A 23,938-nucleotide genomic window follows, 5' to 3' on the forward strand; every position below is an offset into this window, starting at 1 on the left:
TGATGGTTAGAGTATTTGGAATTATCTGCGAATTTGGCAATTTTGTTGTAACAGGTCTCAAGCTTTGCTTTTAGTGAGAATTGGAGGTTGGTAGGAAGAGGATTGGAGGTTGTAAATAATGTTTTGTTTATGTTGTGTTAATTAAAGGACCCCCTACTCTTTTGGTAGGTACTGTGGGATCTTTTATGTCCACATGAGCTTCTGACACCTCCAGCAGATGAGAACTTGGTTTAATTTCTCGTCCAAAGGGCAGAACACTTGGGAGTGCTATTTATTGAAAATCCTTTGTAGTCTTCAAAAATTGGCATGTATGTACTCAAAGAATTAACTCTGTCATGTTATAAAGTCTTTTTCTTCAGGTTCTTTAGTATCATAGTTAAGTCACTGTGTTGCAGCTGGGAATATTGTTTTGCATTCACGTCACACTGTACTGTTTTGAACATCACAAGTTATTTAAAACACCATGATGTTTCTCTCTTGTTCCCCCCTCCCCAAAATGGAATAGATATCCTCTGGCCAAAATGTGCTTTGGCATATCTGAACTTTTCTTTCAATACCTCTTTTTGTCTCTGTTCTGTCTGTTTGCTATCTGTAATTCAGTGTAAGAGATACTTTTCCTTGTATAGGGAAGCCAAAAGCAAAACAAAGAAACAGTATTATTGTCTATGGTTTTTCTTTGTAAATATGTCTTCAAATTCTGTGTATTATGTACATCTTTTACTATCAGTATATTTAAAAATGTGAATTCGTGTTGACTCACTGTTTTAATGAACATAAAAAAATTGACAAATGTTCACTATAACTACCTTTAGTGAACATCAGAGAAACCTTTTTTTGCAGGTATTACTTATATATACACAACTCCAGGGTATTACAGTAGTGGTGAAGGAGAAAAGCTCCACTGCTGGTGAAAGTAGTTTTGGCTGATGTACTTTAATCATTTCACATTCTCTAAAACTACCTTCAGTGACCTAACACACATCCCAAAATTCTGTGTGTTTATTGAGAGTTTTAAAGTGGAATTGTAAACAACTTTTTAGTATTCATAAACAGTTCAAACTTGGTCAGCTCCTCTTCATTTCTGTCCTACAGAAAAAAATATAATTGAGTTCAAATTTGTGATAGTTACAATGTTTATTGTAGTTTGCATGAAATATATATTGTATCTTTCATTCTGCTATAAAAAAACATGGTTTATAGAAGGATCAAAGCTGAGCCCATGAAATAAATTGTTTTATTTGTAGAGAAAGGCTTCTTTTGACATTCAAATATGTTATGAAACAGTACAAATTCATTAAGTTCTGATATTGCTTGCCTAAAATTGTGTGTAAAATTGTAGTGCTTCATCAAGAACAAGCTCAAAGCATTTAGTTCCTTGTTATGTGGAAAATTAATATAGTAAGCCTGACTCCATGGCATTGAGGACATAAGCCTTGATTAAGACCCAGACAACCTAGTTTGATTTGTGACTCAGAAGCTGGAGAAGCCAGGCATGGGAGAGTGAGAATAATTGTTTGATGCTGGCTTGCCTATCTTTTTATTTATTTTTTTTACATTTGTTTATCGGGAAAAGTCCAGCTTGGAACAAAGCCTATTTTCAGTGGAGGCCCAGGGACAAACACTGCAGATCCATATCTTTACAACATGGGAGGAAACTGGAGCACCCAGAGGAAACCCACACAAATGCAGGGAGCACATGCAGACTCTGCACAGAAGGCACCCCAGCCGAGAATCAAACCAGAGAACCTTTTGCTGTGAGGTGACAATGCAACTGGCGCACCACTGCACTGTCGGGGAGGAGAATATCTCTTTTCTTCCTTTATAGGTACAAAAAAGGTGTCTTGTATCCAGACACAGATGTTGACAGTGACAGATCTGCTGGTCTTCACTGTGGTCTTGATGACATGACCAAAAACACTGGGGTCAGCTCCTTTTACATTGACTTTTCCACTAATGTCAGCCGTTTCTTCTGTCTTGGTGCTTAACCTGGTCCGGTTCAGCAGCAATGCTTTCAGTGATTTTGCCAATGTCAGAGTGGCTGGCTTTCTAGCCTTCAGGATCAAGACAGTTGATGTCAGGCTTGAGGTCAGCTTGAGTTTCTTTCCCATTGTCAGGGCCTGAAGTTTTAGATTCAAGCTTGACACTGGTGGGTCATTGTTGGAGTTAACTTTGAAAAGCTTTATCTTCCAGTAGCAAGAGCCACTGAACTCATTCTCAGGTATGACACTGACATCAGTCTCAACAGAGATGATGTAGACTGTCCTGAATGTAACACCCTTTGTGCCTTTTCATGTACAAAATTGGCCCTGACAGGAGATAGACAGCTAAAAGGACCTGGCAAAGAACTACCTGTTTGATCAGAAGGATGGTGGGACCAGAATATTTTTGAAGAATCAGTCCCAGGTAACTAGTTCAATATAGGCTTCTTCACCATCCTTAGTCAGCAAATATACCACATCTGTTAAAAAGCATAGTGTAACAGGAGACACTTGCACTTTCCTCCAGGGTCCCCCCACTCCAGATATAGAGGAAAATAATGACTCCAAGTTTGGAGATGTCCTTGAGATGATCAGGTGGAGCAAGAGATGACTTTCCAACCTTAAGACCTTTTTGCAAAGGATTTTTAAAGAGACCTTGCTGGTTTTGAACCTTTCACATGGATGGTTCCTATTGTCTTTATAATACCATGACTGGTTATGTAAACTACATGAGAAAACCCTGATAATGGGACCTGTTCATTGAAACTCAAACAAGATCCCTCTGTCTCCAAAAGATTGGATTTGCCAAATAGAGACTCCAAAACCAGGTTTAATTGTTGCTGCATCTTTGCACAGCTTTCAGGGCAGGAGCCTTCCTTCTTGAGTCAAGAAAGCTCTGCCTTTTTATATGTCTCTGCTTGACCCCATGGCAGTTAGGGCATCTGGAAAGTGCCCAGGAGCTTTGAAAACTGGTCAGTGGTCATATCCTGGTAGCTTAAGCTACTTCTACAATTATCTGTTAGAATATCTACTGTTCTGCTAAGTTTACTTACAGAACTGTAACTTGTATCTCAAACTGGGCCAGCCTGGAAGAGTCCACTTACCTGCTTATTAAAAATAAAATGCAGTATAATAAAATGACTATACACTAAGCCTATTACATGTCATAGTGGCAGGTGGACTACTGAAAGCATTATTGCACTTTGAGAAGCAAGCATAAAATTATAATAACAATGCAAGTTAAATGATTTCTAAGAACTGCTGTTAATTTCAGTTTGAATGTGTTCCAGATTTCCACAAGAGCTTAATGTGGGGAAGATAAGTGCTGAAGTGATGTGGAATCTATTTGCTCAGGATATGAAGTATGCCATGGAAGGTAAGCTACATCTGTTCTTTTTCCAGCCTTTTGTGTTATTGTGACTTTTACTGACTGGAAAGACCTCTCTAGTTATTTTGTGATTATTGTTATTATTAAGGTGATGAAACAACTATAAATAGGTTCATAGGTATGTATCAGTCTGCAGACCATTACAAGCCTTGCCCATATCCCATTTTGAAAAGCGCTTTCCACGCTTGCTAATAATCCATTTTTAAAAGTTATTTTCAGCCTCAAGGAGGCCAATGCAAGATAGACTAGGGATGAATTTCAGGCTGCCCATCCAGTTACCTTGGTTCACTTTAAGGTTGGCAAGGGTGCTACTCTGCTTGATGTGTAGTGGAAGCATGTTCCAGAGGTGTTGTTTATATTGGGGTATGAATAACATACGCATGTCTAATTTAGTTATTGATGAAAGCATAGTTCCTTTAACTGAGTATATGAGGAGCCATTTGTTCTACCAAATAATAGGAAGTGAAAGATGGTTGCATCTTTCATGTCTCAAAAGGCTAAATATGGATCCCCATGGAGGACTCTTTAAAAAACTGAGTACAGAGAGTAGATTGTCAGTTTGCCTGATTTTTGTAGTTAGGAGTCTCTGAGGTCTGTCAAGTTGAAAGATATTTTTAGACTTATGCATGCCAAAAGGACATTATATTCAATAATGGGTCTGAGGTATGTGTAATGAGGAATTATGACTTCTTTGGATCTAGAGGTGATGTCTTTGGAAATTAATAAGCTAGATGGAAAGGTTTCTGAACTACTTTGGAGACATGATGGTAAAAAATAAAGATTTATCAGCAAGAGTACCTAGAACCCTGGTGACAGTGCCTTATTGGAGGGCTGTATCACCTGCATAGTTTGAGATATGTTTTGTTAAACAAAAATAATTATACTACACTTTTCACATTTAGTTTGAGACAATTACCCTTGAATCAATTGTTAACATGGTGTTACCCTTGTTGGAGCAATTGTGAGTCAGCAGAAGATGAAATAGCACATAATTTTCAGTCATCTGTAAACTTAGATACCTAAAGGTCATGAGTGTTGATGTCTAAGAAATAGATGAGAAAATGGGAGAGTGCCAAACACTGAGTCCTATACTATACCACTGGCAAACCATAGCTGGACCATCAGGTGCCCTGTGCAGTTCCTCGAACTGGTGATCCCTCAAAAAAGATGTTCCCAAATTGAGGAGCAAAAAACAAGCTACAAATGTAGCAAGCAGATTACTACTGTTACTACTAGACTAAAAACTGCATACTCACACACTAAGCAGTTCAGCTGTAACCAGACGTAGAGTATTGGCATTCATTTATGAAGCGTGATATTCTCAGTGCTTTATAAATGAATGTTAATACTATACTTGTACACCATCAACATCTACTAATCATGTCCCCTAACAGTTTGTACCTGGGAAATCCTCCTCATTCACCCTGTCCTAGTTACAGCTCTAACCGTTGGTAAGCATTTTGCGTTCAGAAATGGTACCTGTGGCTCTAACCAAATTGGTGCTGCCTGACAACTAGTTAGATATCCACCATGCAGCATAAGGATTTATCTTCAGATTTATGAGTCTGTCAATCATGCCTATATGGGGAATAAAGTTAAAAGGCCTTGACCTGGCCCATATTTGTTGTATGTATAACTTTTATTCACTACTTCAGTGACTTTCTCAACAATAATTAATGAGGTTAAAGAAATAAGACCTTCCTTTTACAAAGCCAAATTGATGAGGATTCTGGATTAAGAGATTTTCAATGTTTAGATTAATGAAATCTGAGATAATCCATTCTGTAGTTTTACTTCCTAGTTACCTGGGCCCATAGTTGGGCCATTGTTTTATACCAGTATTGCAATGGCTACTTTACAGATTTTGAGAATGTAAGCAGTGTAAGGGTACTGATTAAAGAGATTAATTAGAAGTTCATATAGGCTATGCTTGGTTCTTATCATCAGGCATTCTGGTATGTTATCTGGGCCCATGGATACGATGTTCTTAGCATTTAATAGGGCTGAGAGGATTTACTCTATAGTAATTAAAGGAGATGACTGGGAATGTGGAAGCTGTGTAATAGTTATAACTGTGGGTGAAGTAAAATTTGCACTAAATGTGTCAGCTACTGTTAGTTGTTTCTGCTGTATCAGAGTGGGCAGTACTAGGGTGGATTAGCTCCAAACACTGTTTGGTGTTAGTACTTAATTTATTGATGTAGTTAAAGAAAGATTTATAAATATGTTTGATTTTAGTGACTACTTTAAAATCATAGTCAACTTTAAACTTCCTAATGATTCCCATATTCTCTTTACTGGTTAGCGTAAGTGTACTGTTAAGATAGGTACAGTGAAGTCTTTATAATAGCATTAAGTAATTTCTTTCTGTTGTTATATAATTTATTTATAGGGTATTCTACATAGGGGATTGATTTTAAATTTTCGTATTTATTGTGGATATGGGCTGGCTTATTATTTCAGTTATTTAAGTGACAGTAGAAGTCAGTAGAAGGATCACACTAGAATTTTTTTAGGTTATCATGTAACCAAATAAGTTTTTTTTGAGAGATCCCTAAAGACAGGATCACTGATTTGTGGTCTGACTTAACAAGGAAAGATGGTACATATGGAGATATGTAAAATGTGGCCATATTTATGAAGACAAAAATCAAGGGAATTGGGATACTAGTAGGATGGTTAACTATTTGTACATGGGGGTTAGCATGTCTAACATCAAGGAAGTGTTGGGCATGCTTAACATTGGCAGTGAGGGTAAACCTATGTAATGATTGATAGTTGAGGTCCCCAGCAGAAATTTGTTGGGTCTAATGTAGATTTCAGCTAAAGTGTTACGATGGCTGTCATACTCAGAATGGGGCATAGAGGATGGTTTATAGCTAGCTGTGAAGTGGTATTTATTCTTGTTTAGGGTTATTTGGACATCTAGGAGATCAAAATTGGTGTCCCTGGAAATCTGCCATGAAATGATGATATCCTCGAAAAATGCTGAAACTCCCCCACAACTGACAGTAGATTTGAAGAGATGCTTGGCACTAAACCCAGGAACAGAGGGAGTGTTTTCATTGATTTTAAAACCATGTATTTATAACTATACAATAGTCTACTTGATATAATCGAAAACCCTCTTACCCGAAACACTATATGTCAAGACGACATTGCCAAAACTGCTATTCAAGGAATGCCTGGTTCACCGAGCAGGAACTCTGGGAAACAAACCACTTGCTCAACTCCACACAAAACAGAAAACAAAGCAAATCAAACCCCCATGTGGGGGGCTTTGCCCCCACACCCCCCCTAGCTAAGTATGCCAATTCTGAGACCGCATTACAGTGAGGAAAGGGGCAAAGTTCACCATGGTAGCCAAGTGGTTTGTTTCCCGGAGTTCCTGTTTGGTGATCCAAGCATTCATTGGATAGAGGTTTCAGCAATGTCATCTCAACATTTAGTGTTTAAGGCAAGTGGGTTTTCAATTATATCAAGTAGACCCCTACACATGTATGACTATGTTGAAGTTGCAGGAGAGTTTCAAGTCTGGGCGTTTCTTTATTAAACCTCCTGACATTAAGTATAGCAACTTTAATGTGTTCCAGATTATAATTTACTTGGTTGACATGTACAATAGATAGGCAGTACCAAAAGAAAAGCCCTGTTGGGTGCTGAAAAATTATAGTAGAATGCAAAGCCTTAACAAGAGAGGTACAGACCATTCAAGGCAAAGCAGGAAGTTTTGACAGCCATCTTATTCCAAGATAACACATACTAGATCAGAAGGCCAGGTTCATCTGCCAAACACAAATTTGGGACTAGACTCCAGTTCTTATTTTAAAAGTGCAACATGAAAACAAGGAGCAGGGGGTTGGGGGGATACACTAGATAAATATTGATAGGGGGATTTCAGATCTCCATTAGTTTTCATCCAGTGGCACAGTGACCAGATTTGTCACCTCACAGCAGAAAGTTCTCAGATTGAATCTTGGCTGGGGTGCTTTCTGTAAGGAGTCTGCATGTCTTCCCAGTATTCACAGGGGATTTCTCTGGGTGCTCCAGTTTCTTCCCACATTTCAAAGAAATGCAGTTGGTGGATTTGACACTCTGAATTGGCTGTAGGTCTGAGTACAGGTATTTGCGGTAAGGAAGAACATCTGTGGCAGGGCTAGCCACCCAGCAGTGTGAACATTGACTGTTGGTAATGGCCACTGTTGATGTGACACCCCATGCCGATGTACAAAATAGGAAATGGGAAAGAGGAGGGTTGGTGCCGTTTCTGATTAGTTGTAGCCCTATATTTGTTAAAACAGACAACATCTGAGGAAGTTCAGACTAATATAAACAAATGCATTTATTTACCCCTGGATAAACTGATGCAAATATATAGCTAGTAGCTGATTAAGACTGCAAAGTGTTAGAGAACAATATTAGTATTAAAAGCATAGCTAATGTCTACAGTAAGAAAGACATGCAGATATGTTAAAGCAGTATTATTATTATTCAAGGGAGGTCTCCGTGTATTTTATCAGTTCTCTTCCAAGTTTAATGAAAACAGGGTTCTGTAAACATTTCTTACAAGCTTACCTTAAATTGGTAAGATTCCGAGGTTCTACTTAACTAATTCTGCTCTTGCTGTACACCTGCAGGAAAGATAGGCACTGTTCTTTGTAAACTGATGAGCTATGATTCTGCATCTTGCCCCTTGAGGAAAAAAATCTAAGATGACAAGCAGTGTCAGCCACTGGGACTTTGTAAGAGGACATGCTATACTACATCATATGATAAAGAAACTGCTCTAAACTTTTCATTAGAAAATAAGTTTTGTAATCCAAATACGTTTATATGTATGCAAAAATGAATCCTGATAGGACCAGATGTTAGTTTTATCATAACCATATGGAGTTAAGCTGTGGAATTAAGTATTTTGTGATCTTGCTAATGACTGAAAGTAGAGGGGATAATGAGACTGGTCAGTAAATTAGTACAGTCTTGACCATACATCAAGCATTATGGTGAAATCAGAGCTAGATCTTAGGATGAAACTGTCAGGTTATTGACCAGTTCTTTATACTTTCACCTGTGGTCATAAACTTTGCCCTGTGCCTAAAAGGATGAGATCATGAAACTAAGTAGTCGAAATGAGATTCCTTTCCAGGGTTCTTAAGTTTATATTCTGTGGTACAGTGAGGATCATAGCAATTTGGGAAGATCTCAGAGTACAGAAATTATACTTCTGTGTTCAGAAGAGTCAGTTTAGGTGGACTGGATACTTAAAGAGTATTCCCCTTGGGTATCTCCCACAGGATGTGTACAAGGAATGGCCTACTGAAAGGACACTTGAACAGACCAAGGACATCAAGTTGGGAGCTTCTGAGGACGAACTGAGGAATTTTGTAGGAAATAGGGTAATCTAGTTTGCCTTCCTCAGTTTATCACAGTGACCTTCAATGTAGTGTAGAAAATTAATAAATATTGCACTTACATTTAATTACTTGTAATGTTACACTACTTTATGCATATAAGTCTCAGCTCATGACTGATAGGAGGTTTTAGTCAGTTCATATAACTTCTTAGAAAATAAATACTAAAGTACCATTTCAGGAGTAATTTAGTGAAACCCTCAATAAAACAGTCTTTGCGATATATTTCTACATACAGCTGTACAGTTATGAAAAACTGTTTACCACATACTGTACCAGATATGTAAAAATTAAATGGCTCACACCTGTACATAAGACAAAATAATTTAAGGTAACACAGATTTAGCTATAGAATTTGTTACAGTTATATGATGGTACTGCTCTGGACAATGCCAAGTTTATTATGGAAGAAAATGCAAAACCCAGCTGTGTTAAGGAGAGAATAAAAAATAAATTTTAAAAATTGTCCTCTGTTCCAGAGTGAGAGCTTAACAGGGGAGATGCTGATACAAAAGCATGCTGCCTAAAGTATGTGGAAGTGAACAGGTAGCCTCACTACGCAAGAGATAAAGAAAGACAAATTAGTAAAAAAATTCATAATTTTAGAAATAATGGTAAATTGAATAGTATGGACAGATCATTATCTTTGCCAAGTGCCATGACATTTGTGCTGTACTTATAGCTGAATAACGGCTTAGAACAGTGTTCATAGGTTAGTACTAGGCTAACTGCCTTTGTGGGCCATTTTAAGCGTAGCCAATTACCTGATGTAAGAATCAAACCCTGCATCTTGTGTCTGTAAGGTAAACACCTTAACCATTATGCCAACCTCATGTTTTGTCTAGTGGATTAAAGCTGGATTCTTTTTACCATTTTCTGCCTGATTCTTCTTCAGCTGCCTTTCTTTTGGTTATTGGTACTTTTTGGCAACTGTTTCTCTGTGTTTGAATTATGCCAACCTCCCACCCCTCTGTAGAGCAAAAGGTTAAAGCCATGACTTATGTGACCCGAGACAGACTAGCAACTTGGCACTGACACAACTGATGAGGGAAGGTGAGTTAATGGCTAATACTGTCTTGTCCATCTAGGAAGAAGGTGTTTAGTCTGCTGCTGTGCCACCTCCTCTTGGAGAGAGAGAGAGGTGCAAAGCTTGCAATATATGGAACTGGTAAAAATGCTTGGCTATGCTAAACCATATTAGGTTGTATAGAGAATTTACATTAATGCACACAGGTTAAGGCATAGTCAGCCCTCATATTTGTGAGTGTGCATTTCAGATAATAGGTGGGGATAGTCCCAGAAAAAAAGCTTCTCATGGATAGCTGCACTTTGACCAGTTCCATCCCTGATGATAAGGAATAGATGGGTGTAGTCAAAGCAGAGGCTTTATAATCACCAGGCATGGGAAAAGGAAAATAGTTAAATAAACATATAAACAATTACTTAGCAGAATTGCTATATGTTCAGAATTAGATCATTGTTGCAGTACCCTAAGATATCTGTTCCTACCTCACTGCCACCAGACAGATTTTCAAAATTAAAGGGTGCCATCTATGTGCTCTAATTATCAGGAGCTCAAGCTCCATATAAAAAGACTGCCAGAGGTCAAAAATCTCAGAGCATTCTTGTCAATGAAGGTCACACCTTCAGAAGAGACCTCGTGTAACTTTCAGTCAGCTAGTGATCCTTCAGAGCTGTGTAGATAAGTCCTCTGTTCGGGGAAAACCTTCTTTGGCTCCAGTAACTGCTTATTGCAGACTTCTGGGCAATCATATTTTTCCATAATTGGATGAGTATCTAATATTTGCAGACTCTTTCTCTACTTGTGAAGTATCCTTAACAGATGTTCAAAATCATCAACTAAGTGTGGGGTTTCAAGTGAACTTATAAAAAATCTTCTTTCATGCCTTCTCTCAGAATTGTTTTCCTGGATGTCTGTTAGATTCTGCCTCAGGAAGTGTTTTCTTCCTCTAGACAAAGTAGAGATGTTCTAAAAGTTTTTCCTGAGTTTTTCCAGTCAAAAGCAGATATCTGCCAGGGAATTTATCTGGAGTCTGTGTGGGATACACAGGGTCTATAATTCTTATGATTCTCCGGGCCAGACTTTACATGAGAAAAATCCAGTGGTACTCACATCAGTCTGGACTCGGCATCTTTACCCTTTATCTTTTCAAATCCTGTTTAGGGTTTGTAAGGAAGGAAGTTCTGTGGTAGGTTGACCAGATCTCACATAATCCAAGTCCCCCCTTCTCCAGCCTGTCAGAACAAGTGCTTTCAGACCTGGTGTTTCTTAAGATGTGAAAGTACAAGGTCTTTGGAACAAACTTAGCAGACAAAGGTATATATATGTCAGAGAGATGGTAGCAGTGATAAATGCTTTCTCAAACCCTAAGTCAACCCTCTGATCCCCAGGACCTTTACAAGTTTTCACAGACAACACCACAGTGATGTGGTACATAAACAAATAGGGGTATCAGATCTTACCCATTCTTTGCAGATTTGCAGTGACAGCATGGGAGGTAGTAACACAGCTCAGTTTGACTCTTCAGGCGTCATACACCCTGTCAGAGCAAAACTTTGTCAGACAAGCTCAACAGGAGCAGGACAGGCCTTCACAGAATTAAACCTCAACTTGGGTGTCTTCCAAGAATTTATCCAACTATGGGAATACCTCCAGTAGATGTTTGCCTCCTCTCAAAACAGACAACTAAAGAAATTCTGCTCTAAGATTTCTTGCAAACAGGTTGGAAGACAGAAGCCATCTCATTACCATGAATGTGAATGTTGTTGTATGTCTTTTCACCCTTTCCAATGATATCCAGGGTTCTTCTAAAGATCCAGAAGGACTCCACATTGATTGTGGTTGTGACTTTCTTGTGGCCCAGGCAACAGCAGTTCACTCTTTTTTTGAAAGTGGCATAGGGCAATTACCACAGGCTTACCCATAGACTGGATTTACTCATGCAGGACAGGAATTGTTTAATACACTCCATCCTGAAAACTCTTTGACTGCATGTATGATTTAATATTGATATCTTTTAGGCAGCTTTTTCTGAGGACATGAAGCAGGTATTGAAGTTGGCTAAAAAAAAATTACTAGAAAGTCGTATATGTGTGAATGGAAAATATTTTCTAGTTGGTGCTATTCCAAGGACCAGGACAATTTTAATGTCCAGCTGCCTCTGGTTCTTAATTATTTGTGTAAGTTACTGTCCTCTGGCCTTTTTCACTCCTCTATTAATGTTAATTTGTCAGTTGTTTCTGCTTATCTGCCCTTGGATCCCCCTTTCTTGTTATGTCCAAGTTAAGCAATTTTTAAAAAGGGTTTTACATACCCATTCACCTAGTATACAGATGGCTTCTCCTTGGGATCTTAAGTACATGAATGAAAAGCTTACACTTTTTTAATATGAACCAGCTCATCAAGCTGTATTGTGGTTCTTAGCATGAAAGATTGTTTTATTCATTAGTCTGACCTCTACTAGCAGAGCATCTGAGTTACAAGCTCTTGTGGTGAGTCATCTCTACCTGATTTTCCATAAGACAGTGTTTCTTTGAAAACAAATCCTCCTTTTTTGCTTAAACTGGTCTCAGAGTTTACCTTAGGCCAGTCTGTTAATCTCCCTGTCTTTTTCCCTGACCCCAAAATCAAGGGGGGGGGGAGTCTTCCATACTTTGCATGTCTACAGGCAGCTTAGATACATAGACAAAACTCAGTCCTTCATAAAAGGTGATCAGGTGTTTGTCTGCTATGAAGATAAGAGGAAAGGACAGCCAGCATCAACGCGAACAATTTCAAGATGGGCCTCATGCTGCTCTCACAATAGTAAATTACTACTGGGCAGGGTTAGGGTCTATTCTACAAGGACTTTGGCTTAATTGGTGGCTTTCTGGAAAGAATTGCAGTCTAGAATTCTTTTATTTTTTTGAGGCAACAACTTGGTCATCTGTGTATAACTTTACAATGTAGTACAAACTGGATTCCTTTTTCAGGTCCAGAATGGGCTTTGATAGCAGCATTATTGATTTATTTCTTCCTCCTCCCTTCTTAGTTTCTAAGCTATGGTAATCTACTCAAATAGCTTAGGCTATTGCAACAGTGACATGAAGTTGAACATAGTACAGTCATGTAAGTAAACTTGCCATGACAGCAAATGTTCTAATAGATTACAGTTGCAGTAGCTGTCCCTTCCATGCAACCCTTTCTTATGGTATCTTTTTTTTTTTTTGCTTCGAAAATGTGTGTATGTATATACCCTTGTGTTTATGGTACCTGTAATGACAGGCTAAAAGATTTACTAACTGTACCTATCTGGAATGATACAGAAGCAGATCAGATACAAACGGATACAGAAAATGGACAGGGAAGAATGGGCCTAGAAAATATGAATTCAGAGAATTTTTCTAAACTAGAAAAGCAACTGAAACGCATGCATGGTCTCTACTGGGAACACATTTATTTACAACAAAGCATAGATAAGAAGAGACTACCCCGGGGACTTAGATTGAACAAAAGACCAATGTGGAAAAATATGGATGATTCACTTTCTAAAGAATGGGAAGATATTTTAGAGGATGCCAGCTACAAACTTATTCGTCTGCTAGTAAGGAACAACCTTAGTGTGCAGGAAGCTACAAAGGCTGACATCACATCTTTAAAAACAACATTGGAAAATGAGAACCACAATAACCTAGACGCTAAATTTGAGATACTTAAAGAAAGAGTGAAAGGATATGAGCAGTCCATTAAAGAAAGAAAGATTAATAAAATGAAACGAGATCAACTGGACAAAGATGATCCTGGGAGAATTACTAGGAGGTACAATAATAATATCAACAACAACAGGAGAACCAACAACAGACAAGGTTTTAGTTATTACAGGGGATATAAAGGAAGCAGACCTCAACGGGATTTTCCCAGGGGAGATCCTCGCACAAAACCAGACAGGGGCACAATACAGGACCACCAGGAGACTGCCCCTCCAACATCTCATTCCCCACAATCCCAATCCCCTCTGGCTATCAACACTCCATAGAAGCCTTTGACATTACAGAAGGATCAGGACAGGAACATAAGCCACAGCGGCAACCAGAACCGACAGAGAGTTCTACAGGATGAATTACAGGACTACCAGGACAACCAGGACCACAGACAATCCAGCTACCAGGAGCAGCAGCACCATCACAGAGACCAGTTTCTTCAGGAAGACCAATATCGACAGCACAGACATCAACCACCACACCAATACCAAAGCCAGCACCAGTACCAGAACAAGAACGATGACCACCACCAGAGCCCCAGAGCTTGTCCCTCTTACCAGGTCTCCCCATACCACAGCCACAGTGAGGAATACTACTACAACCCACCAAGATTCCAGAAAGCAGAGGAGGAATTCCAGAGGTCTCATACTCTATCCACAAACTCCCAGGGAGACAGGAGATCCAAACAGTGGACAGGGGTGAGGGAAATACAATACCTGGGCAATCCCGACAGGAACCTCGACTGCAACCCAGGTCCCAGGCTCAGACAAAGGAAACAGCCACAATAACAGGTACAATATCAACAACAACAGGTACCACAATAACAGGTAATCCTCTTATCTGGAACCACTCTGTTAAAGCACTGACTAAAGAGGAAAAAAGTGTGTTGTCCAAAGGACTTACTTTTGTACCAAGCTGTAGGAGTGAGGTTGCTCAAGTACTGATAGACTTTAAAATATTTGTGAGGAAGCTCAACTTAAGGGTACAGTTTCATGGCAAAAGTAATGACACTGAAAATAAGCCTATTGATGAAACTATAAAAAGGCCTAGCAGCTATTGTCCACCACTACATCAAACACTAGCTGCTTTCTGTGAGATGGATATCAGGAAACTGCTTAAAAAACCTTCTAAGAAAAAACTTTATAACTTAACACAGGGAGAAAGAAAAGCATTGCTTGAGCTAGGCAATGACAAATCCAGGCATGTAATAAAGACCGACAAGGAAGGAGGTATACTTGTGACTGATACCACTAGCTACAACCAAAAGATAGAGAGCATGCTGCAGGATAACAGATTTTATGAGTTATTTGCCATGGATGACATAAAAAGAGCATATGATTTATGGAACACTAATCTCACCACATTATGGGAAGAAAAACCTATCACTGAAAATCTTTATAATTATTCATGGAGCCCATGCCCACATTTACCTTACTTTTTTGGAATACCAAAGCCACACAAGAACAGAGAAGACCCACCTTATAGACCGGTGGTAGCAAGTGGAGGTTCCCTTACTGAAGCCACAGCCATTTACCTTGATTACTTGCTGAAACCTCTAGCAGAAAAGAATAAGTCATACATAAGACATTCAATGGATTTTTTGAAGAAAATAAAAAACATTACAGTGGAAGCTGGCAGTATTTTGGTAACTATTGATGTGGAATCCTTGTACACAGTGCTCCCTCACAATTACTGTATAACAGCAGCTATGGAGTCTTTTAAGAAACATAATCAGGGTACACAGGCACAACTGCAAAAGTTAAGCAAGCTCATTAATCTTGTACTGGACTTCAATTTCTTTACTTTCAATTTGCAAACACTACAAACAAAAAACTGGTATAACAATGGGGGCTGCCATGGCTCCCAGCATAGCTAACATAGCCCTGGGCAAATGGGAGGAGGACTTTGTGTTAAACAACACAGATTACATGCAGCATATCACATGCTATTTACGTTTTATTGACAATGTCTTTATTGTGCGGGGAGGTGACACCTTGCAGCTTGGAGATTTTATCACTTACCTCAATCAAACAACCCCCTTCCTGAAGTTTACCTCTTCTCATAGCTGTACTTCAACCACTTTCATAGATATGCAGATTTCCAAGGACACCAACAATAACAGAATCACCACTGATCTATTCAGAAAACAAATGAGGGTTAACTTATTACTCCACAGTAAAAGTCTACATCCTACAAAAAACAAGTATAATGTAGTGAAATCCCAAGGCTATAGATTAGTTCGAATTACCACAGAGATGGAACCATTTTTGAGAAACCTGAACAACTTAGAGAATGATTTTCTAGTGAGAGGCTATGAAAGTCAGATGTTAAAAAACATCCCGGAACCCATTATAGAACTGAAAAGGACTGAAGCACCTTCACTCAACCTCCTCAGTAGAAGAATTTTAAGTAATTTCACAGAGAATAACAAATGCAAAAATAGTTGCATCCTGACATACACTTTGGATTATCACAGTATCAAAAATATTATTGAAGAAAACTGGGACATTGTCACAGGAAACCCTTTTCTGATTAACATCTTAGGTGAAGCCCCATCATTTGTTTATAGGAAGGCCAGGAATATTAGAAGTTTTGTTGAATTTAATGTGAGAAAAGCACTAAAAGATGTGAAACTAATTGTACATTTTGTACATTTATACAGCAAGGTGATAGTTTTTATTGCCCTTATTTAAAGAAGATCATTAAAACCAGTGCAGGGGGTGACTGTAATACTAAAAAAGTAATTTACAGGGCACAGTCCAATGAATGTGATGCATTCTATGTGGGCAAGACTGTAAATAAGCTCAAGCGAAGGATTTCTTGTCATCTGTCAGAAATCCGCTCTGGATGTAAAAATAACGCACTAGCCAAACACCTTTCTCTTCATAAAAGACACATAGGTTTTAAGTTCCAGATCCTGGATCAGACATGGGTGATCTTGAAGGAGACATCCCGAATATTCTGGAGAAACATGAACTCATGTGGCAATTAAAGCTGAACTCTTTTAGAAAGCCTGGACTAAACTACTACTGTTCAATTAAAAGTGCACTGGAACTTAGAAAATTGCCACATTGTTTACATGACTAATTGTATTTTTTTTTCTACAAATTGGTTTTAAATACCATTTTAAATCATTTGAAATTTAAGTGTATATCTTGTTTCCATCATCATACATACATTTTGTCTTATTTTTTTTTTTTTCTGGTTCTCTTTTTTCCACTTTATTCAAAATTATGGTAATAACAATACTAATTATACAATTATATAGGTTTTTAGGGTTCTTGTACACAGACCTGAAGAAGTCTAGAAGGACGAAAGCGATCTTTGTTAACAATAGGTTATGAAAATAGAAACTGATTTTTACATGCAAAATGTATATGTATATATTTATATATAATTTTTGATCGCAAAATGAACTAAGGTTGATATATTTCCAGCCATGTAGTATATTGCCTTGGATAAATAAGATGTACTATTAAAGTACATTAGGGCTATATATTATTATGACAGCTACTAGGTAGGGCAGGACCAGCTCGAATGTCACACTGATGGGCGAAGGGATGTGAATTTAACATGTGTATCAATAACACTTTGTTTTACAGCACAATAAACCACTCCCATGCCTGATAAAAAGTATATATATATTTAGAAAGCTTGTAAGGAAATTATTACTCTAATTTTGTTTTACTTGGATCGCTTGTCTGTGTACTTAATAAAGGATTTTCGACTGAAAACAGACGGCCTGCCTTGCTTGGATTACTTTCGAATACTTAGTAATGCTGTAGAATTATATATTTTCTATTATTACTTTTTGACTTGACGAGTTTACGTTTGCTACTTCTACTACTATTGTCTGATCTGATTAATATACAGTGATTAACTAGAAATATATGGACTGAAAATCTTCCACACAGAGAAGTTTCTTACACTGTTTTATTTCTGTTATGTTTCATAACATTTTCCTTTCAGGCCTACTGCCTCCATTTTGAGGGCAAGAAAGCTCTGAGATTTTTTGCTCTAAATGTCCTTTCATATGCAACTCCTCTTGAGCTGTTGAAAGAGCATATGGGGGTGCTCTTTAGGTTTGCAAAGCTGGCTGGTGGTAGTGGCATAGGACCCAAATAGCCTAGGCTACTGCAACAGTGATCAATTAGAACATCTGTTATGGTAAGTTTAATTGCACAGCTGTACTTTCATCTGTATATTTACTTAAGATACAGAGACTTCAGGTTGTCTAATCATTAGCATATACAAAAAGTCTTTACTGCTGTAACTGTCACATTTGAAGATTTATGTGACAAAGAATTGCTGATCACATATTTCCAGTCCTCTCAGAGACTTAATATACAAAGAAATTATACAAATGTTATTGGAATCAAAGATGTGGAACATTCCTGAGAACATAGAAACATGCTGAAACAAATGAAGCAATATGGGGTTTGATCAAATCTAAACAAATACACATTTCTAAGTATAAGTTCTTTATTCTCAATTGTTTTTATTGAAAATTTTAACAACAAAACATTAGTATATAATATAAATATTATAAAAGATATATATATATTATATATATATATATATATATATATATATATATATATATATATATATATATAAACAGTAATAAAAGACTAAAATAACTATTTACAGTGGTGTTGCCAAGTGTACAAATTCCTACATAGTAGTAGTAGTAGTAGTAGTCTGATTCTTTCAGTTCTTGGTGATGACTTTTCTTGCTAATGTTAAGATACTCCATAAAAGAGGGGATTTTATTTTCATGACAGAGGTGGGAATAGGTGTATTAAATGAAATAAGATCTTTGGTCAGCATAAATGCATCATTAAAAAACAGACTCTAAGAGAGAATTCATATTATCCCAATATGTTTTAAGTTTTATACAATTGTAAAACATAAGCTGCCAGTCAGTGTTAACATTTAGTTTAGATCTACAGCATCCTATGTCTTTATTAAACATCAATTCAGCTTTATGTGGTGGGATAAAGGTTCTGTTTAAGAACATCCAAGAGAATATCCTCCACTTTAACGATAACATAGTTTGTTTTATAGATTAGTGTATTCATTTTTTTATCATCTTCACTTGGGGAGTTATTAACAAGTCTAAAATAATCCCAATAGCTTTATATGTGACATACAGCTGATTTCTTAAGTACCTTATATATTTTAGATAGAAGTCCCTTTCCAATTTTATTGTGGTGCATTAGAATAATGAGTAATCACTGAATGTGGTGAAAGAATTTCTAACTACTGGTTCCATTAAATTAATTTTATGTTCAACCAACTGTCTACAGTTTTAAATTTCTAACCACATGTCTCTGCTTAACTCAAACTTATTAATGATATAGTAAACATTTTATAACTTCTCGTTGTTTTGGAATTGATACCAGTATAGCAGGGTTTTGTCTTTAATTGTAGTCATTGTTAAATTAAATGTATTAATACTATTTTGAGTGTAGGCAGTTGGAAATACAAAGAAATGAATGCTTTATATTCAGGGTTCCTGAAAATGAATTTTTTAAAGGAGGTTATCAATAAGAGGTAACTGGTTTGTTTTTGTTTTCTATAAAGTAATATTTACTAACCAATGCAATTTATTAGCAGCTATTTTAGTATGATATGATTTTGTTAAATTATTGGATTTACACCAAATACCTCCCTGAATATCTTTTCATTTGGCATTATAATTGTTATTTAACCAAGAAATTATTGTCTTAACAATTGGGGATAAGGAATATAATTCTAAATCTGGAAGACCAATATCACCCAATGTCTGGTCACTAATTTGATGGTTTAAAGCCAATATATGCTTATTAGGAAATCATAAAAATCTCAGAAATAAAGAATTATACTCTTTTATATTTTGGGGAGTGTGGGGGATAAATACTGTATTATATATAGAATTTTAGGAAGGATAATCATTTTAATTAAAGAGCGTCTCTCTTCCACAGTGAAAATTTTCATTTATTAAGAGTTTATTTTATTGAATTTAAGTTATTAGTGTAAATAAGGGTTGTTGCATCTTTAATATTATGTGACAAGATTATCCCTAAGTAAGTGATTTTGGCATCTTTCACAATGTGTTTATGCAATTTCTTATCTATTTTATTAATATTACAACTAACGGTATTCTCATTAAAACTGAGTGCTGATTTCTTCTGGAATATTTATATTGCTTGGAATACTGCAGTAAGAGAATTGCAGTTAACCAAAGTTAATAGGAAGTCATCTGCAAATAACAGCAATTTGGGGATTAAAGCATTATTTATTAGTATGCCTTTGATGTTTTTATTTGATCTTATATAATTTGCAAAAGGTTCCATAACTAGAGCAAAAAGCAGTGAAGACAAGGGACAACCCTGTTTAGTATGTTTAATAATCATGATTGATTGGGAAGTATATGAGCCTATCTTAATTTATGCAAAGGAGTTTTCATTGAAGAGTTTGATTAATTGCAAGAAATTGTTTGAAAAATTGCATTCTTCCAGTACTAATATTAAGTACTCCCATACTAACCAAAGTTAGTTATTTTTTTTTTTATTATTATTATTATACTCAGTTATTGATAATATTCTCTTGATATTATCATGGGTTTTCCTGTTCATTATAAACCCAGTCTAATCATTGTTTATGAACAATGGAAGAATTTGCTTTATTCTAGAGGCATAGATTGTCATGAATATTTTATAATTTACATTTAATAATGAAACTGGTGTATATGAAGAACATTGTGTTGAGTCCTTGTCAGGTTTTAAAGTTACGGATATTATGGCTTATTTCCAGGATGGTGGTACCTTTGTAAGTCTTTTAACTATTAATAATACCTCTAGTAAAATGCTCAAAGCATCCTTACTCATCATATTGTATAGCTCAGATATTATACCATAATTTCCAGGTGCTTTATTGGATTTTAATTTATTAATTTGAATTCTGAGTTTAGACATTGATATAAGCTTGTCAGTTATTTTTATTTGATCACCTGACAGTCTATATTCAGTATATATTGTTTTATAAATGGTTTAATTAGATATTGTATATCCATTGTTGGTTTGTGTTGATTAAGCTTATTAAAATGAGACCTGAAAACATCCAGAATATCTTCTATTTCAGTAACTTTCTTTTTACTACTAGAGGAATATAATTCTTTGATGTGGTTAGATTTAACAATCAATGTTAAGTTGTCAATCTCGCCTTCATTCTTGCTTGATGGGTTCGGAGCCGATCCCTCGGCTCCGACTCGGCACTTGCTAAGCTCGAGAGTCACTTTTACCAGCTCGAGGCAGCCCCATATCCCATGATGCAAGGCGGTAAGTACCCAGATCTCGTTTGCCGCTTAGGAGGTCTTCTTTTACCAGCTCCTGGTAAGTTGTTCACTTTGTGATATTTAAGCCCCTTTTAGTCAAAACCTTTTATTGATAGTTTTAAGTTTATTTTGTACCTTTTCTGACAGAAATTCCCTGTCTCCTTTAATTTTTGTTAGTCAATCTTTTCCCTATCCCATCCCCTGTTAGGTTGTGTGTGTTGTTTTTTTATAGAATACCTTTTGGTATTTTATTTAAGTTAATTTTGACTGGTGTGTGTGTGTGTGTTTTTCAGCACCATGTCAAAGGAGAGGGTCTCAGGTTTTAAGAAGTGTGACTCGTGCAGTCAGAAGATGTCTCTGACAGGCGGTCACACTTCTTGCCTGTATTGTCTGGGCCCTCTTCACCTGCAGGACTCCTGTGCTATTTGTCACTCCTTCAGCCAGAGAGTCCTGCAGGAGAGATGGAATAAGCTGATTCTTAGGGGCCTTCTTAAGCCGGAGGGCTCTCCGGCTAAGTCGGCTCCACCAAAATCAGCAAAACCTTCCAAGGCCCAGGCTTCTGTATCTAAGCCTGCGGCCTCGGCTCCGACTCGTACTGAGTCGAGATCGGCTCCGGCTGGAGCCGATTCTGGCTTGACAAAGCTTTCGGCACCGATGGCTATCGGTGCCGAATCTGTATTGACCACTTCGATGTTGGCTCCGATCGGTTCCGACACCCATGTGGCACAGGCATCGGTGTCGGCTCCGATCGGCTCCGACACCGTTACTTTGGTGGCTGTATCGGCTCCGGCTGGAGCCGATACATCGAGGCGTTCTGTCGGCTCCGAGAAGTCGGCTCCGACAGGATCTATAGTATCGGCTCCGATGGCTCATTCCAGGAAGAGGTCGAGATACTTTCGGCTCCGGCTTCACCTCTTCTGTCGGAACGGAGCCATCGGAGCCGATCTTCAAGGTCATCCAGGTTGTCAGATCATGACCTAGAGAGAGTGGTCAGTAGATTACTCAAGTCACAGGTACTGGCCCAAATGTTACACAGTCCGTCTCAACAGACGACTGTTGGTCCACACCCCGTTACAGTTCCTCCTTCAACTCTACCCCAGAGCTTGGAGTTGGAGTCTTCGGGAATGGTTACTGCTACGGCTGGAGGACGGATACCCCCTTCTGTCCCTTCAGCCTCTACTCTTATCTCCTCTTCGAGACCTTCCTTAGAGGGATTCGGTGGTCGGGCTTCCATGGTCTCCTCCGAGGGGAGAGTGGCATCGGACCCTTGTCCGAACCCGCTCTTCCCCTTGGAGCCTCGGCCTTGGTGAGCTCGGCTCCGACATCTGCCTCGGAGACTTCCCTTCGGTGGTCCCTGGAGTTCCTAGCTCTTGGAGCGGGTTCTCTCGGACCTGCCTGGGAGGAGCTTTCGAGGTGATGAAGAGTGTACTGGCCACTGGTATCAGTCAGCAGTCTGTTCCCGTAGCTCCTCCCTCTATAGTACCTGTTGACATCTCTGCCACTTCTCTTGCTACAGGACCCAGAGATCCTCCGCCTCAGGTTTCCCCATTGGGAATTTCCCCTCTTCCGAGGATTCTCCTGATGTTTGGAGATCCTCCTAGGAAGAGGACTTGTAAGAGGAAGCATGTAGACTCCCGAGTCTGTCACTTGGATACTGACTTTGATGAGTCAGAGGGATCCCTAGATCCCCTCTGAGGATGTCTCCTTCTCAGACATCCTAGAACTTCTGAAACAGAGGGGAAACTGGCCCACCAACAATCCCTCTGAGGATGAGTCAGTATACCTAGAGGCGTTTGGATCTCGGCCCTCCACCTCCTGGGTGTCTCCGCCTTCGACCCCTTATGCAGGTTATTGCACGAAGGCGTGGGCAGCTCCTGACTCTGTAGAGCCAGTCCCTAGGAGGCCTTCAAAATTTATCACTGCCCCGAGCGACAAACAATTCCTTACTAAGGGTGTCCCGCTGATGCCATGGTGGTGGCTGCGGCCACCAAAAGGAACTTGCAGATCCTTCCGTGCCCGTCCATCCTCCTAATAAGGACTCTAGGACCATGGATAGGTAGTGGCGGATGTTTTCCTCAGCGACCTTTGCTATGCATTCGCTGAATTACCTATGTCACTTCACCAGACTCCAGAGGGATATCCTGAAGGAGCTGGGAGAAGTAGTTCAGGATCCTACAGCTGCAGGGGCTCAAGAAAAATTGCTTCTCAGCTAGGAACCCTCAATTCCATTGCAAACTCCTCCATGCGGCTAATATCTTATGCTGCTGATGGAGAGTAGAGCCGCAGGCACAGGTGTGGCTCTTAGGCGCCAAGCCTGGATGCGGCTATGTGATTTTTGAGGATCCCTTTAAGGCGTCCTTCACAAATTCTCCCTTTGATGGGTCAGCTTTGTTTGGCCCTCAGGTGAAGGAAACCTTGACCAGGTGCGAGCAGGACGGCAAGACTCTTTCTGCTGTTGGAGTCCGTTTTTCCACCCCTTCTAGGCCTTATCCCAAAGGACAGAAGGGTGGGAAGATGTGGTTCCGTAAATCCCAAGGAGTCACGCCGGATTCACGTGGTCAGTTTACCCCTAGAGGCAGAGGGGTAACAATAACAGACGCTCTAGAGGCAGAGGGGGTCCGAAGAACCAGGGAAACAGGGAGCCTCTCTCTGACAAGCCCTTTCAGCATCCCTGAGGTGTTGCCCAGCTGTCCCTCCTTGGAGGCAGTCGGGGGAAGATTATCACTGTACCCAGAAGCCTGGCATTCCCTCACTCAAGACAGATGGGTACAGTCGATCATATCCAAAGGTTACATAATTCCTTTCGAGGAAAGTCCTTTCCCCTCAAATTCCCTTCCAGATGTACCACCCGGTCTAAGGGACATTGCAGAGTCAGAAATCGCAAAACTACTGCAAAAAAGAGCCATTCAGCCAGTTACAATAGACCATTCAGAGCCGGAATCTACTCAAGGTTCTTTTTGGTCCCCAAAAAGACGGGAGACTGGAGACCAATATTGGATCTCAGCAGACTCAACAAGTCGGTCAGGAAGACAAGATACTGAATGGTCACTCTTCAGTCAATTCTGCCCTTCTTACAGAAGGA

General features: G+C 38.8%; 1 protein-coding gene across 1 annotated transcript in view; it reads left to right on the forward strand.

Moving 5' to 3' along the window:
• UNC13A (unc-13 homolog A) overlaps nt 1–23,938 on the forward strand; it is a 5,702,976-nt gene that overhangs the window by 4,388,108 nt on the left and 1,290,930 nt on the right. Inside the window, exon 27 of the mRNA XM_044054109.1 lies at nt 3,269–3,354. Coding sequence (XP_043910044.1) covers nt 3,269–3,354 — 86 coding nt within the window. The remainder of the gene's footprint in view (nt 1–3,268; nt 3,355–23,938) is intronic.

The sequence above is a fragment of the Protopterus annectens genome, chromosome 13.part0 (genome assembly GCF_019279795.1).
Source record: "Protopterus annectens isolate FY-2018-M chromosome 13.part0, PAN1.0, whole genome shotgun sequence".
NCBI classification, from domain to species: domain Eukaryota; kingdom Metazoa; phylum Chordata; order Ceratodontiformes; family Protopteridae; genus Protopterus; species Protopterus annectens.